At 44.9% G+C, this 17,058-nt stretch overlaps 1 protein-coding gene across 4 annotated transcripts in view; it reads right to left on the minus strand.

Annotated features, from left to right (window-relative positions):
• The window catches only part of SNX31 (sorting nexin 31), a 72,432-nt gene that overhangs the window by 36,609 nt on the left and 18,765 nt on the right, over nt 1-17,058 (minus strand). For all 4 annotated transcript variants that reach the window (XM_040494124.1, XM_040494123.1, XM_040494122.1 and 1 more), the window contains one exon: nt 1,958-2,068. In XM_040494124.1, coding sequence (XP_040350058.1) covers nt 1,958-2,068 — 111 coding nt within the window. The remainder of the gene's footprint in view (nt 1-1,957; nt 2,069-17,058) is intronic.

The following is a 17,058-nucleotide window of genomic DNA, read 5'->3' on the forward strand; positions in this document are numbered from 1 at the left end:
CCAAAGCAGGCTCTGGGCTGACAGCAGAGAGCCTGACGCAGGGCTTGAACCCATGAACCATGAGATCACGACCAGGGCTGAAGTCGGACACTTCACCGAGTCACCCAGGCCCCCCCCCCCCCCCCCCCCAAAATGATTCTCAATTACAAAATTTAAATTATATTTTTATGCAAGCTGGAGAATCTCCCAGCCCCTGGAAGAGAAGTCACATGTCTGCCTGGCCAACCGCTCACTTTGGTACCTGCTCACCTCCAGGTAAACTTATTTGATGCTAATGATGTCAGTGTCTGGGGTTTGAATGTCTCACAAGTCAGTGTGATTAGAACGGGGAAGGTGTAATTTGTCTGAGATCACGAACGTACATTGTTAAACTTCTGCTCCTTGTTACGAGAGAAACTGGGGAAAAGAGTTGGTATTGTGGAACCACAGACTTACTGCCCTCCTCCTTCGCGATGTCAGCCTCCCACTGTGCAGGTCCTGGGAAGGCAATTTACGGAACCATGTTTTTGTGTTTGGGGGGCTTTGGGGGATAAATCCCCTGAGGCATTAAGCAGCAAGGGCCTTTGATGCTTTTTTTTTAGAGATATCACTCTGGAAGCCAGGATAGAGGGTTGGCAAGACTGGAAGCAGGGACTAGTTTGGAGGCGGCTATCGAAATCTAGCTGAGACATGAGGGCTCGAACGAGGATAAGGATGGAGAGGAGGAAATGGGGAGACAGGAATTATCAGGAGAAAGTCTTGGGGCACAAGATTAGTAGGATTTGGGGGTCAGGGGGTGACGGAGGGGGACCCTAGGGTAACTTCTCAATGGATGGCCTCAGCAATGAGGTGGCTGCAGATCTCAACGAGGCCAGCAATACAGGAGCCAAAAAAGGTGGTGTGCAGTGACTTTCCTAGGAAGGAAGGTCAAAAATGATCACTCTTGGGCAGAGCAAAGACCCCAGAGAAGGGATGTTTCCTAGCCTGGGGACAAAACTGCTCTTTGGAGGCCAGGAGGGCATGGGCCTTCTTGAACCTCCAGGCTGGAAAGAGGAGCCGTGTTTCAGGGAGGAGGCTCCCCCACCCCATGGTCTCAGGTAAAGGTGGGCTTGAGGGCTGGGAGCCCCACAGGGATGGCTCGTTTCCTACCTAGAAGGTGTCAGGTACCATGTCCCCAGCGCAAGAACATTCTGTCCTTGGGAAGGCCCCTAGAAACTTTCTCACTTCCACCTGTTTATAAGTTTATATTTTCCGGCACATACTTCTCTAGAGGATTAGAACTAACACCCTCCAAAGAAAAAGGACCTGGGAGCAGTATGCGGGTGTGAGAAGCTGGTGTTCCCTTGAAACCCAGGGTAGGGAGGAAAGGCCCCAGGGACAGAGCTGGTATTAGCCACATCTAAAGATGGGGCGGACAGTCTCTGTCTTGTCTTCAGAGTCCTCACAGAACCAGCTTAAACTCAGGTCTGGCCCTCTGGATGCAGAATTAGACCTGCTGGAGTTTTGGTTTCCTGTGGGACAGGAGGGACAATTACTCCAGCCTTCGAGACATCTGCTGTCACTCTGCCAGAAACTGTCACCAGCCTACCTGGATACAGCCTGTTTCAGACCCATCTGGACTCCACTCCCCTTCCTGCTCCCAACCATGAGAGCATCCCGTAATAAAGCACTTGGCATATCTCCAGGGCACATCTTTGGCTGAGTCCCAGAAAACTGACAGCCATATTAGGAAGGGCCTAAAAGATGTCTGGGAAGTTGATGCCCACCGGGAGAGTAAAACCAAAGATGCCCGGGAGGATAAGTTGTAGCTCAGATTCCTTGGTCAGTCTCCCAGAAAATCCAGCCTCTCTACAGATACATCATCCAGAGTAAAATGATAGGCAGGAAGCTTCTGGAAGGTAACCTCATCCTAGTCCCTGCCCTCAAACAGAATGATTCCTGAATTCAGTTCTGGAGCTGGAGTTGAGACAAAGTTTACCTCTAGAACTCTTTCAGCAGTATCTGATGTTAGAATTTCGATTTGAATATTCCTTCCATCAGGCAGAAATATATCCAGAGCCGCTGTCTTGATCGTGATGCTAAATGTGTCCTGCAAGCAAAGGGAAAGCACAGTGAGCCCCCCAAGTCCCTTCAATGGGGTACACGGAGCAGGAAAAGTCAGTAGCTTCCTCTACCTGGACCCTCAGGGCATACATTACCCAGAAACACACAGAGCTGACTGCAGAGATTTGGGGGATGGTGTTTTGATGGATGTGTTGGGGTGAGGAGGGGTGTGGAGGGGCCGAGACAAAGCAATGACATGCCGCTTGAATAATTTTCAAATAAACAACAAGGCATCCATTTTAGGAAAAAAAAAAAAGCTTTTGATAAAATCATCCACTTGACCCTGGGGAATCTCAGATTTTAATTTTCACTTTGAATAATTCCAGGTATCCCTAAAAGTCCCATAAAAGTCTTCTGAATGGAGGCGCCTGGGGGGCTCAGTTGGTTAAGCATCTGACTCTTGATTTCGGCTCAGGTCACGATCTCATGGTTTGTGGGTTTGAGCCTCGCATTGGGCTGTCTTCACTGACAGTGTGGAACCTGGTTGGAATTCTCTCTCTCCCCCTCTCTCTCTGCCCCTCCCTTGCTCACTCACTCTGTCTCAAAATAAACAAATAAACTTTAAAAAAAATTTTAAAAAAAAGTCTTCTGAATGAAGAAGGATGTCACTATCAGGTGAGTAAGCATCCACCCGAGGGCCAGCACTCCCAGCTCAGCCCTACTTTGCTAACATTTATGCATTCTGCAAGGGGAGAGCTATGTGCTAGAGACTACTGCAAACCCGGGGACCTGTGAAGCTCTTGGATGAAATGTTCTGGAATGTCAAGGACAGGCTAGAGACACTGGAAAGGCTTCAGAGTGGAGGAAAGTGTGAAGCCGGAGTTGATGTTCAGTGACCACAGAGCGGGGGACCCCAGGGGGAGGCACGGCCAGTGGCCGCTCAGCTGAGCCTCGCAGGGCAGTTGCATCTGGCAGAAGGCTGTTTTCAGCATCTCCCAAATGGGATGCTGTTGGTCCGCAGGACTGCCTCGTCTCCGGGAGGCTGATTCAGGTCAGAGCCTCTCTCAGCCCAACTCTACAACAGGATTAAACCCGAATGCACCAACACATTCACTGTAGGCAAGGAGCTCACTTCTCTCCTAGGCATTGAGAATGGCAGTGGTTACATATTCTCCTGGGGAGAACGGAGACAAGAGTCACTCAAATCATTTTCTGTGTCCTAAGGCTACTACACAAGTCAGAATATTAGTAATACAGAGGGGTGGAGGGTAATCTCTTCTTAGTGCCAAGACAATGTGCACCCAGCCTAGGTTACCGCCTTCCTGGTGCCAGGACCAATTGGAACCTGGTACCAGGACCTTCCTGGAACCAAAGGACCAATTGTAAGATTGTTTGCAGATCACGGAATTGGGCTCAGGCAAGCTGACCAAGTGGGGCCTTTCCCCTCAACAGGCAACACCTCCCTTTTCCTCACCCTCCCTACATCCACAGATAACATTTCAGGTTTTACAGGCTCCTGGGAGACTCAGCACAACTGCATTGCCCAGGTACCTCAGCCGGCCAGTTACATTAGCGACAGGCTCATTTTTTCTTAATTTTGTTATCAAAGGGCAAGCTTTGTCTTTTTTTTTTTTTTTTAATTTTTTTTTTCATCGTTTATTTATTTTTGGGACAGAGAGAGACAGAGCATGAACGGGGGAGGGGCAGAGAGAGAGGGAGACACAGAATCGGAAACAGGCTCCAGGCTCTGAGCCATCAGCCCAGAGCCTGACGCGGGGCTCGAACTCACGGACCGCGAGATCGTGACCTGGCTGAAGTCGGACGCTTAACCGACTGCGCCACCCAGGCGCCCGCAAGCTTTGTCTTTAAATTTTAACGACCCACCTGCCTCCCCCGCCCGCCGCCGCCCGCCATGTGTTATAATTACTAAGTTTCTATGATTCTGAATCTAAACACTTTAGAAGAGGAAATCTGCTATTTTCCAAATTCAAAGGGTTGCCCCCCCCATGTTTATGAATATCTACACATTTAGGCAGCATGTATACATAGTATATCATTTATGAATAAATATGCATATATTTATTATGTACAAATATATTGATAACGCGTGATACTCATAATTGTGCTCTGTGCCAATGGCTTCACATAGGGTAACTCATCTAACTCTCGTAGCAATGCCTTGAGACAGATACGCGTATTAATCCCCCTTCGTCAGATGAGTAAAAGTTCACGAAGGTTAAATAACTTGCCGGAGGGCACATTGCTAGGGAATGGCAGAGGCAGGATTCCAGACCAGCTCCACGTGACTCTAGGCCTGGGATCTAAATAAGGGACCCAAGAATTCTCAACAATAGGCCTCCCATCCAGCACTGCTATGGCGTCCCCTCAATGCCTGTGCTGAGACCCTCACCTCCAGTGTGATGGGATGCGCAGAAGGGGCCTTTGGGAAGTGATTAGAGCTGGACGAGGTTGTGTCCCTCGTGATGGAACTACTGCCCTTTTGAGAAGGGACAGCAGAGGGCCTGTTCTCTTTCCATGTGTACACAAAGAGGACACAGATTTCTCATAGTTCCAGGAATTTCTATGAAGCCGCCCTGCATTTTATAATGTCCGATATAAATGGAATAACTCCTAGCACTTTTTTGACTCTCAAAGTGTCCAAATTTGGATAAGTTACATGACTACCATGTCGCCACCCTCTACACCAGCATGAGGTACCATGGTATGCTGCCTCCCTCCGCATGCAATAGGTTTCTGTCTGTGTGACAGGAATTTGTCACTTTTCAAACAGTCCTGTGGCTCCTCCCTGTCAGAACTGGGCTCTGAATCAGCAAACGCGGATCCTCTTACCAGGTTTTTCCTCCAAGAGTCTGGTGCCAGGACCGTCGGCTTCCCGGCATCCTTTGAGAATCACTCCAAGTTCTTCTACAAAATGTCAGAACCCCTGGTTTCCCTGCACCATAGCACAGGCCCTGAGCTCCCACACAACCTCAGGCCACACTTCCGTCACCTCTGCTTTCCAGGGGACCTTTGGAAGATTTCCCTAGTTCCCCTGTAGTCATGATAACTGATTGATGACGAAACACAGCAGGGTCCCCAAGACTCCATATTTAGCTGAGATACAGGTAGTCAGGGGTAATGGGCTCCCCCAGAATAATTGCTGCAAACAGTCCCTTTCTAGGAATACCTTTGCTTAGATGTTGGTTCTTGTGTTCTGGGGCCTATAATCACAAACATCCCTTACCTCAGGGGAAAAACACTCACAAAATGAATGAAAAGAATTTTATTGCTTTTTGGTAAGATTCTAAAGGAAAGCCTAGCATTAATTTTTATTACCACAGTGCAACTCCCAACTCAGGTAAACTGCAGACTGGTAAGATAACTAAATTACATAAACAGCTAAAATGAAATAAATGCATACCTTTATTAAATTCCTCCACAAAAGTGAGAAAGATTGGATTGGGAGAGCAGGTCAGACTATAGATGGCCCTGACGTCAGACACTTGAGGATTTTATTAAAAAGGCAGGGTCGCCTGGGCGGCTCAGTCGGTTAAGCGGCCGACTTCAGCTCAGGTCACGATCTCGCCGTCCGTGAGTTCGAGCCCCGTGTCGGGCTCTGGGCTGATGGCTCAGAGCCTGGAGCCTGCTTCCGATTCTGTGTCTCCCTCTCTCTCTGACCCTCCCCCATTCATGCTCTGTCTCTCTCTGTCTCAAAAATAAATAAACATTAAAAAAAAATTTTTTTTTAAAGGCAAAAGGAAGGGGGCACCTGGGTGGCGAAGTCGGTTGAGCGTCCAACTTCGGCTCAGATCGTGATCTCACAGTTCGTGAGTTTGAGCCCCACATCGGGCTCGCTGCTGTCAGCACAGAGCCTACTTCAGATCCTCTGTACCCCCCCGACCCCCCACCCATCCCCTGCTTGTGTTCTCTCTCTCTCAAAAATAAATAAACCTTTAAAAAAAGAAAAAAGGCAGAAGAATGCAGAAGGACAGAAACGGAGTGATGGAAAGATTTTGTCTGGTAGTGTGGTGAAAATGGGCAGGAAGAGAGACTGGAGGGTAGGGGACACTCAGAGTTGGCCGCAGTAATCTGCTCACAGGTACCAAGGGACTTGGCTGGAGCATGTGAAGAAATGGGTTCCAAGCCCAGCTGCTACACCTGCCCCATGTGACCTTATGTAAACCTGGAGAGGCTATTTGCCCCCTGTATTCCTCATTCCTTCTGCTCTAAAATAAGGATGGTAATAGTGCCCACCTCGCAGGGCTGCGGTCAAGATTCAAGGAAGCAACATGTGGCAGTTGGAATGGCACTCGCTGCAAACACTCAAATGGCAGCTGTGCTGTTCTATTATTGTTAGAAGAAGTGAGGAGGAAGTTACGTACCTTTGATTAAAAGTAGTGCCAATAGATAAGATATAAAGGATTCAAGAAAATTCTCAGGAAGATATTTTAACATTCACATCGAAGCAAGGAAGGTCTGAGTTGGGTCAATTTTACATCTTACACAATCTCTTGACTCTATCTACTTTTCTTCTCCGCTGCCAGCCCCTTAGACCCAACTCACACCTCTTCTCCCTCGGCTCCTGTGATGGCCTCCTTGCTTCCATTCTTACCCTACTACAAAGCACTCGCCACATGGAGCCAGAGAGATATTTTAAAATGCAAATCTAAAAATGTCCTTCCCTCGCGTAAAACGCTCCAACGTCCTTGCGTTGTTCACAGAGGGCGGCTATGCTCACCACTATACGACCCACGCTGGCCTTACACTGCCCACAGGACACTCCAGGGAAAAACACAATTTCTCTCTACTCACACCGCTTCTGACACTATCTGGAGTTAGGACAGACCCCACAGGTTAAGGGCTCCGTGCCACAAGACTTCCTCTCCCCGGTTTCAGGTGGCAGTCGCAAATCTAGGCCTCCCACACTTTTGACCAACTGGCTAGAAATCAGGAGTGCCCACAACACCCTCCTCAGGATTGGTAGTTTTCTAGAATGGCTCACAGAACGCAGGAAAGCTCCTTTTACCTACTATTGCCCACTTATTAGAAAGGAAACGACCCACAACCAGCCAAATGGAGGAGGTGCCTAGGGCAAGGTATGTGGAAAGGAGCACAGAGCTTCCATGCCCTTTCCAGGCACACCAAGCATGTTCACCAGCTCCAAAGCTCTTTAAACCCCACAGTTTAGGGACTTTTATGGAGACTTTATCACATAGGCTTTATCACGTGTGATTATTAACTCAATTTCCCTGCGCTTCTCCCCTGTAGACCAGGGGGTGGGGCTGGAAATCCCAACCCTGTAACTATGCTTTCCGCCAATCCCCATCTTGAAGCGACCTAGGAGCCCCCAGCCACCAGCCTTCTCATTAGCGCGCAACAAGACACAGTGATCTTTCCAGAGATTCGAGAGGCTTATAATATCGGAAGCTTTGTGTAAGGCACTCCGATTACCCCCAGCACTCAAGAAATTACAAAGGTTTGGGGATGCCTAGGTGGCTCAGTCGATTAAGCGTCTGACTCTTGATTTTGGCTCAGGTCATGATCTCACGGTTTGTGAGATCAAGCCCCACGTCAGGCTCTGTGCTGTCAGCACACTGGGAAGATGAATCCCCATAATATTTGGCTTTGAAAACCATAGGGGCCTAACTTCATGAGTTCTCATCACCCGTGGGGCTTAACACTTGAAACTTTACAAATCAGCGGGCTTGGCTCTGGGGGAGCCAGAGGATGATGGAAACTAAATCCTGGCCCTTAAAGAAACAGCATAATATACTGCCCTGCTGAGATACAGCACAGAAGCAGCGTTTGAAAAACACCTGGGTGTACGGGAGAGAGATGTGTTTGTTAATCTTCGTGCCTGCGCTGGAGGGGCAGGGGTCTTTGGGAGACTTGTCCAAGAAACAAAGAGGCTGGCAGGCACCATTTCCCTTCCCTCTCCCCCAGCCAAGATACACGGATACCTGCAGGAATAAGCACAGCACAAATACTCTCCACCTAGCTTACTAGCAGCGTGCCTCCCTACATTCTCCTGCAGACCTGCCCCCTCCACCCTGACCTCCTCCTGAAGCAGACCAGCACAAACCTTTCTAACACTGTGCACTCCGTCCCCGTGTTCTCCTGGAGACTCACACTTTCCAGCACACTCTCAGTAGTCCATTCCAAGCGGCACACCAAGCATGGCAGTGTGCAACCACCCCTGACAAGGGTCAGCACCATCTCAGTTTGACCCCCCCCCCCCCAAGTTGCACTGCAGTCCCAGCGCGATGGTGGCAGACAACGGGCCCTGACTGCAGATCCTGCCCACCAATGAAAGCTCTCAGGGGACAATCGCAGGGAGAATGCTCTGCAGTCTCCTGCCACCACAGCTCTGGCAAGTGCTTGGCCTGCGCCAACTGAAGCCCAAGGCGACCCCAGACTGGCCCAGTAACAACACAGAGATCAAACCCTGCCCACAACAGGCAAAGAGAGCCATTACAGACAACCGTACTGAAGGCTAACGTGGCTCAGCCACAACAGTAGGGTGCACATAACACACAAGAGATATCCCTGACGCACGAGGTTCAGGTGAACAGGGAACATTGCACTGCAGAGCACTACAGGCCCTCTTCTTCATAATGCCACTACTTTCGAGAGCAGACGTAGTTGACTTTCTGAACACACGGAAACAGGCCCCGAAAGTTCACACAATGAAGAGACAGAGGGAAATGTCCCGAATGAAACAGACAAGGACAAAATCACATCCAGAGAGCTAAAAGAAATAGAGGTAAGTAAAATGCCCTAGGACAGGTAAAGTATTACAAGCATTACAAGTAAAATGTATTACAAGTGAAACGGTAGGACCATTTAAAGTAATGGTCCTAACGATACTCAACGGACTTGAGAAAAGCATGGAGGACCACAGTAAGACCCTTGACAAAGAGCGAGAAAATGCACAAAAGAACCAACCAGAGAAGAACAACTCAGTAACTGAAATTAAAAATACTCTAGAGGAAATAAACAGTAGACTAGATGAAGCAAAAGAATGGATCAGTGACCTGGAGGACAGAGTAATGGAAAGCAATCAGGCTGAACAGGAAAGAGAGAAAATATAATAAAAAATGAAAAAAGATTAAGGGAACTCAGCATATCATCAAGCATAATAACATTCGCATTATAGGGATCCCAGAAGGAGGAGAGAGTGAAAAGGGGCAGAAAAATTATTTGAAGAAATAATAGCTGAAAACTTCCCGAATATGGGGAAGGAAACAGACATCCAGATGCGGAGGCACAGAGAGCCCCCAACAAAAATCAACCCAAGGAGGTCCACACCAAGACACGTAGTAATTAAAATTAAAAAGTAGTGATAAAGAGAGAATTTTAAAGGCAGCCAGAGAAGAGAAGATAGTTACATAAAAGGGAAACCCCATAAGGCTATCAGCTGATTTTTCAGCAGAAACTTTACAGGCCAGAAGGGAGTGGCATAATGTATTATTAGTGTTGAAATGGAAACATCTGCAACCAAGAATACTCTATCTAGCAAGGCTATCATTTAGAATAGAAGAAGAGAGAGTTTTTCAGACAAGCAAAAGTTAAAGGAACTCATGACCATTAAACCAGCCTGAAAAGAAATGTTAAAGGGGACTCTTTGAGTGGAAACAGAAGACCACAAGCAGAAATGATAAAACTAGGAAGCACAAAAGCAGTAAAATTAACTATATTTTTAAAAATAAGCCAATGGATTCACAAACTAAAAGCATGTGAAATATGACACCATATACCTAAAATGTGGAAGACAGAGGAGTAACAATTTAGTGCTTTTAGAATGGGTTCAAACTTAAACAACCATTAATTTAACATAGACTGCTACATGTGTAAGATGTTACATAGGAACATAATGGTAACCACAATTTAAAAGCTAGTAATAGGCAAAAAATAAAGAAAAAGGAGGCCAACTATATCACTAAAGAAGGTCAGTAAACTAGGAGAAACTAAGAGAAGAAAGAACAGAGAAGAACTACAAAAACAACCATAACACAAGTAACAAAATAGCAGTCAGTATATAGCTATCAATAATGACTTTGAATGTAAATGGATTAAATGCTCCAATCAAAAGACTCAGAATGATAGAATGGATAAAAAAAACAAGACCCATCTATGCTGCCTATAAGAGACCATTTCAGACCTAAAGACACGTACAGATTGAAAATGAAGGGACAGGGGCGCCTGGGTGGCTCAGTCGGTTGGGCAGCCGACTTCGACTCAGGTCACGATCTCGCGGTCCGTGAGTTCGAGCCCCGCGTCGGGCTCTGTGCTGACGGCTCAGAGCCTGGAGCCTGTTTCGGATTCTGTGTCTCCTTCTCTCTGACCCTCCCCCGTTCATGCTCTGTCTCTCTCTGTCTCAAAAATAAATAAACGTTAAAAAAAATTTAAAAAAAAAAGAAAATGAAGGGACAGAGATACATTATCATGCAAATGGAAGTGAAAAGAAAGCTGGGGTAACAATACTTATAGGAGACAAAACAAATTAAAACAAAGACTGTGGGGGCGCCCGGGTGGCGCAGTCAGTTAAGCGTCCGACTTCAGCCAGGTCACGATCTCGCGGTCCGTGAGTTCGAGCCCCGCGTCGGGCTCTGGGCTGATGGCTCGGAGCCTGGAGCCTGCTTCCGATTCTGTGTCTCCCTCTCTCTCTGCCCCTCCCCCGTTCATGTTCTGTCTCTCTCTGCCCCAAAAATAAATAAACGTTGAAAAAAAAATTTAAAAAAAAAAAAAAAAAAAAACAAAGACTGTGACAAGAGACAAAGAAGGACACTACACAATCATAAAGAGAACAACAAGAAGATATAGCAAGTGTAAATACTTATGCCCCCAACATGAAAACACCCAAATACATGAAGTAGCTAATAACAAACATAAAGGAAGTAACTGATAGTAATACAATAATAGTAGAGGACTTTCATACCCTATTTACATGAATCGATAGGATTATGTAAACAGAAAATCAATAAGGAAACGGTGCCTTTGAATGGCACATTGGATCCAATGGATCTAGCAGATATATTCAGAATATTCCATCCTAAAACAGCAGAATACACATTGTTTTCAAGTGCACATGGAACATTCTCTAGAATAGGTGACATGTTAGGCCACAAAAGAGGTCCCAACAAATTCAAAATGATCAAAGTCATACCATGCATCTTTTCCAACCACAATCCTGTGAAACTAGAAACCAACCACAAGAAAAAATCTGAAAAGAATACAAATACATGGAGACTAAATAACATGCTACTAAACAATGAGTGGTTCAACCAGGAAATCAAAGATGAAAACAAAAAAATACATGGAGACAAATGAAAATGAAAATTCAATAGTCCAAAATCTTTGGGATACAGAAAAAGCTGTTCTAAGAGGAAAGTTTATAGCCATACAGGTCTCCCTCAAGAAACAAGAAAAATCTCAATAAACAACCTAACCATTACACCTAACGGATCTAGAAAAAGAACAAAACCCAAAACCCAAAAGCAGTGGAAGAAAGGAAGTAATAAAGTTTACAGCAGAAATAAATGAAATGGAAACTCAAAAAAAAAAAAAAAAAAAATTGAGGGGCGCCTGGGTGGCGCAGTCGGTTAAGCGTCCGACTTCAGCCAGGTCACGATCTCGCGGTCCGTGAGTTCAAGCCCTGCGTCGGGCTCTGGGCTGATGGCTCAGAGCCTGGAGCCTGTTTCTGATTCTGTGTCTCCCTCTCTCTCTGCCCCTCCCCCGTTCATGCTCTGTCTCTCTCTGTCCCAAAAAAATAAATAAACGTTAAAAAAAAAAAATTAAAAAAAAATTGATAGAAAAGATCAATGAAACCAGAAGCTGGTTCTTTCAAAGATCAATAAAATCGATAAATCTTTAGCCAGACTCATAGAGAGAAGACAGACTCAAAATCAGAAATGAAATAGGGAAAATAACCAACATCACAGAAATACAAAGAATTATAAGAGAATAGTAGGAAAAATCATATGCCAACAAATTTGACAACCTAGAAGAAATAGATAAATCGCTAGAAACATATAACTTCCCAAAACTGAATCAGGAAGAAAGAAAATTTGAACAGACTGATTACCATTAATGAAACTGAATCAGTAAACAAACCAAGAAACAAAAAAAGCCCTCCCCCAAACCAAAAATCCAGGGCCAGACGACTTCATAGACAAATTCTGCCAAATAGTTAACGAAGAGTTAATACCTATTCTTCTCAAACTAATCCAAAAAATAGAAGAGGAAGGAAAGCGTTCAACTTCATTCAATGAGGCCAGCATTACCCTGATACTAAAACCAGATAAAGACTCCACTAAAAAAGAAAACAATATCCCTGACGAACACAGAGGCAAAAAATCCTCAACAAAATATTAGCAAACCAAATTCAACAATACATTAAAAAAAATCATTCATCACAGTCAAGTGGAATTTATTCCTGGGATGCAAGGGTGGTTCAATATTAGCAAATCATCCAATGTGATACATTACATCAATAAGAGGATTAAAAAAATGATCGTTTCAACAGGTGCATAAAAGGCATTTGACGGAGTACAACACCCATGCATGATAAAAACTCTCAACAAAGTAGGTTTAGAGGAAACACACCTCAACGTAATAAAGACCACATAAGAAAAACCCATAGCAAACATCATACTCAATGGTGAAAAACTGAGAGCTTTTCCTCTAAGATCAGAAACAAAACAAGGATGTACACTATTGTTTAACATAGTACTGGAAGTCCTAGTTACAGCAATCACACAAGCGGAAGGAATAAAAGGCATCCAAATCGGTAAGGAAGAAGTAAAACTTTGACTATTTGTAGATGGCACATTGCTAAACAGAGGAAACCCAAAAGACTCCATGAAAAAACTACCAAAACTGACAAATTTTCATCAAGGTCACAGGATACGAGATCAATATACAGAAATCCACTCTATTTCTATACGCTAATAATGAAGTAGCTGAAAGAGAAATGAAGAAAGCACCAAAAAAATAACAAAATACCAAGGAATAAATTTAACCAAGGAGGTGAAAGACCTATATTCTGAAAACTATAAAACACTGATGAAAGAAGTTGAAGATGACACAAATGGAAAGATATTCCATGCTCATGTAATGAAAGAACAAATACTGTTAAAATGTCCATACTACTGGGGCGCCTGGGTGGCGCAGTCGGTTAAGCGTCCGACTTCAGCCAGGTCACGATCTCGCGGTCCGTGAGTTCGAGCCCCGCGTCGGGCTCTGGGCGGATGGCTCGGAGCCTGGAGCCTGTTTCCGATTCTGTGTCTCCCTCTCTCTCTGCCCCTCCCCCGTTCATGCTCTGTCTCTCTCTGTCCCAAAAATAAATAAAAAACGTTGAAAAAAAAAAATTAAAAAAAAAAAAATGTCCATACTACCTAAAGCAATATACTGATTTAATGTAACCCCTATCAAAATACCGACAGCATTTTTCACAGAACTAGAACAAAAATCCTAAAATTTCTTTCTTTTCAAAAAATTTTAAATGTTTATTTATTTTTGAGAGACAGAGCACGAGCAGGGGAGGGGCAGAGGGAGAGGGAGACCCAGAATCCAAAGCAGGGCTCCATCCAGGCTCTGAGCTGTCAGCACTGAGTCCAACGCGGGGCTCAAACTCATGAGCTGTGAGATCATGACCTGAGCCGAAGATGGACGCTTAACAGACTGAGCCACCCAGGTGCCTCCAAAATCCTAAAATTTCTATGGAACCACAAAAGACCCCAAATAGCCAAAGCTATCCAGAGAAAGAAGAACAAAGCTGGAGATATCACTATTCCAGATTTCAAGATATACTATAAAGCTGTAGTAATCAAAACAGTACAATATTGGCCCCAAAACAGACACATAGATCAAAGGAATGCACTAAAGAGCCCAGAAAATAAAACCACAATTATACGGTCAATAATCTTTAACAAAAGAGGCAAGAATATGCAATGGAAAAAAGTCTCTTTAACAAATGGTTTTGGGAAAACTGGAAAGCTACATGTAAAAGAATGAAGTTGGACCACACACAAAAATAAACTCAAAATGGATTAAGGACCTAAATATGAGACCTGAAACCATAAAAATATACATATACACAAAATACACAAAAACGTCATTGGTATTTTGATAGGGATTACATTAAATCTATAGATTGCTTCAGATAGTATGGATATTTTAACAATTTCTTTTCTTCCAGTACATGAGCACGGAATATCCTTGTATTTGTTTATGACATCTTTAGTATCTTTCACCAGTGTTTTATAGTTTTCAGAGCACAGGTCTTTCACCTCCTTAGTTAAGTTTATTCCTAGGTATTTTATTACGTTTTGGTTCAAGGACCACCCGACTCTTTGCCATTGGTTAGAATCAGACACACTAGGGGTGCCTGGGTGGCTCAGTCAGTTGAGTGTCCGACTTCAGCTCAGGTCATGATCTCACGGTTCGTGAGTTCGAGCCCCGCGTCGGGCTCTGTGCTGACGGCCTGGAGCCTGCCTCAGATTCTCTGGAGCCTGCCTCAGAGCCTGGAGCCTGCTTAGGATTCTGTGTCTCCCTCTCTCTCTGCCCCACCCCCACTTGTGCTCTCTGTCTCTGTCTCTGAAAAATAAATAAATGTTAGAATCAGACACACTGGTGGCCACTGGCCCACAATCTCCCTCCTTTTCTCCAACATGTTCTACCGGTTGCCTCAGCCAACAGGGTTCTGATTTACACTCTCCTTCAACTTCTCCACTTTCCCCAAGACTCTAACCACATTTACCTCCTTCCTCATTCCCACCGGTTGACCTCACCTTCTACAAGTCATAGAAGAAACGTCAAGAGGGGGCTCACTCTACTTCTAATCGCACACCTTGGACTGTGCCTGTAGTCATGCCCAGTGTCTCTCCTTGCCTCACATTCAGTGTGAGAGGTGTCCTTCCTCCGCTCAAGCCCAGTCTGTGTTGGGTCCTCCTTCCTTTAGTACTTGGTGCCATTCATTATTGAGGCCAACCCCACCCACTCCCATTTTCAAACTCCTTCTCTAGTGGTTACTCCCCACTAGCAGGCAAACCTACTCAAGTCTCTTTGATCTTTTTTTTTTTTTTCTCATCTATTTATTTTAGAGAGAGAGAGAATGTGAGTGGGGGAGAGGAGCAGAGGGAAAGAGAGAAACAATATTAAGCAGGCTCCACACTCAGCACAGAGCCCAACTTGGCCTCTATCCCACAACTGTGGGATCATGACCTGAACCGAAATCAAGAGTTGGACATTCAACTGACTGGGCCACCGCCCAGGCACCCCATGTCCCTGTCATCTTAAACAGAAACACAGAGACTCTGGGTGGATCACCACCAAGAAAAAAAAAAGGGGGGGGGGGCGGGGTTTCCCATGGGAGAAATATCTCTTTTCAGCACTTCCATGGGCTTTGAAAGAGTCATATGTTTAAAGAAAACGAAGTATTTTTTTTTTCTTTTACATGATGCCATTTTAACTCCAGGAAAAATAAGAGTTTTCAAGAAAGTAAAAGTAATCATGAACATTACTTGTTCAGTAGTAAGAAATCTGTACATGTTATAGGGATCAAAATGCTAAGAATTTAATTTTTTTAAAGAGTTTCATAACAAAATTGGGGTGAAGGGAATGGAAGAAGGTGATATAAGAAAGCGGCAATCCTCACCCTTCATCACAGTCAGCAGATTATGTCTACAAGTTGAAGAACAAGAGAAAGTTAGAGATGTATCTCATTAACCCCCAGGTTTTTAAATACCTGAAGAAAAAACTAAAAGATTTGAAAGTCACCGCTTCTGAAGAGCAGGAGAAGCTTATGTTCTTCTAACCTGTTTTAGTGCCATTTTACTTTGGAAACCACAAGCACATTTTGCTTTGATTAAAGAAAAATGAGGGGCGCCTGGGTGGCGCAGTCGGTTGGGCGTCCGACTTCAGCCAGGTCACGATCTCGCGGTCCGGGAGTTCGAGCCCCGCGTCCGGCTCTGGGCTGATGGCTCGGAGCCTGGAGCCTGTTTCCGATTCTGTGTCTCCCTCTCTCTCTGCCCCTCCCCTGTTCATGCTCTGTCTCTCTCTGTCCCAAAAATAAATAAAAAACGTTGAAAAAAAAAATAAAAAATAAATAAATAAATAAAAAGAAAAATGAACATGTTATGACAATATGGCAAAGAGGAGAAATGATGGCAGTAAGAAACCTTCATATTATGAGATACAAGCAAGTGCACAACAGGTGACACGTTTTAGATTCGGAGTGGTGACCAAGAGGAATTTGGCTCTCTTTGTGGTATTTGAATTTTGCCAGAACATGTATAATTAATAAAATGTAACAGCAATACAAAACCACAATCAGAGGGGGAAAGGCCAACTTCGTGGATTGGGGATGTAAAAAATAAAACCTTACCTAGGCTGTCATCTTGGTCTAGGGTGGATCAGGAATCAAAATACACAGTTCATGCTGCAAAATCAAATGCACTTGTCTTTAAGAAACGTCGCAATCCTCTAATACCATGGGCTCCCTCAACATCCTTCAAAACCCTTTCTAATTCTTTTCTTTTTTTTTTTTTTAATTTTTTTTTCAATGTTTATTTATTTTGGGGACAGAGAGAGACAGAGCATGAACAGGGGAGGGGCAGAGAGAGAGGGAGACACAGAATCGGAAACAGGCTCCAGGCTCTGAGCCATCAGCCCAGAGCCCGACGCGGGGCTCGAACTCCCGGACCGCGAGATCGTGACCTGAGCTGAAGTCGGCCGCTTAACCGACTGCGCCACCCAGGCGCCCCTCTAATTCTTTTCAAATTGAATTTAACAACCTGTGAATGTTTTGAATTTTTCCAAGAAGACCCATCAGTGTGTTTTATTGGTATTCTGCTCTGAGGCAGAAGAATGGTAGCCATGGGCCTTATTCCTGAGGTTTCTTACCCAAGAAAATCCACATTGGGATTGCCAAGCTCTTACTTTCCATCACACTTAATAATGGGCTATAATCGTTGCACTGTAAGGGAAACATTCTTAAGAGGAAATGGGGGAAGAGTCACTTCCCCGGTCCCCCCG

The sequence above is a fragment of the Herpailurus yagouaroundi genome, unplaced genomic scaffold, assembly GCF_014898765.1.
Source record: "Herpailurus yagouaroundi ecotype Mexico unplaced genomic scaffold, PumYag 186, whole genome shotgun sequence".
Taxonomy (NCBI): Eukaryota; Metazoa; Chordata; class Mammalia; order Carnivora; family Felidae; genus Herpailurus; species Herpailurus yagouaroundi.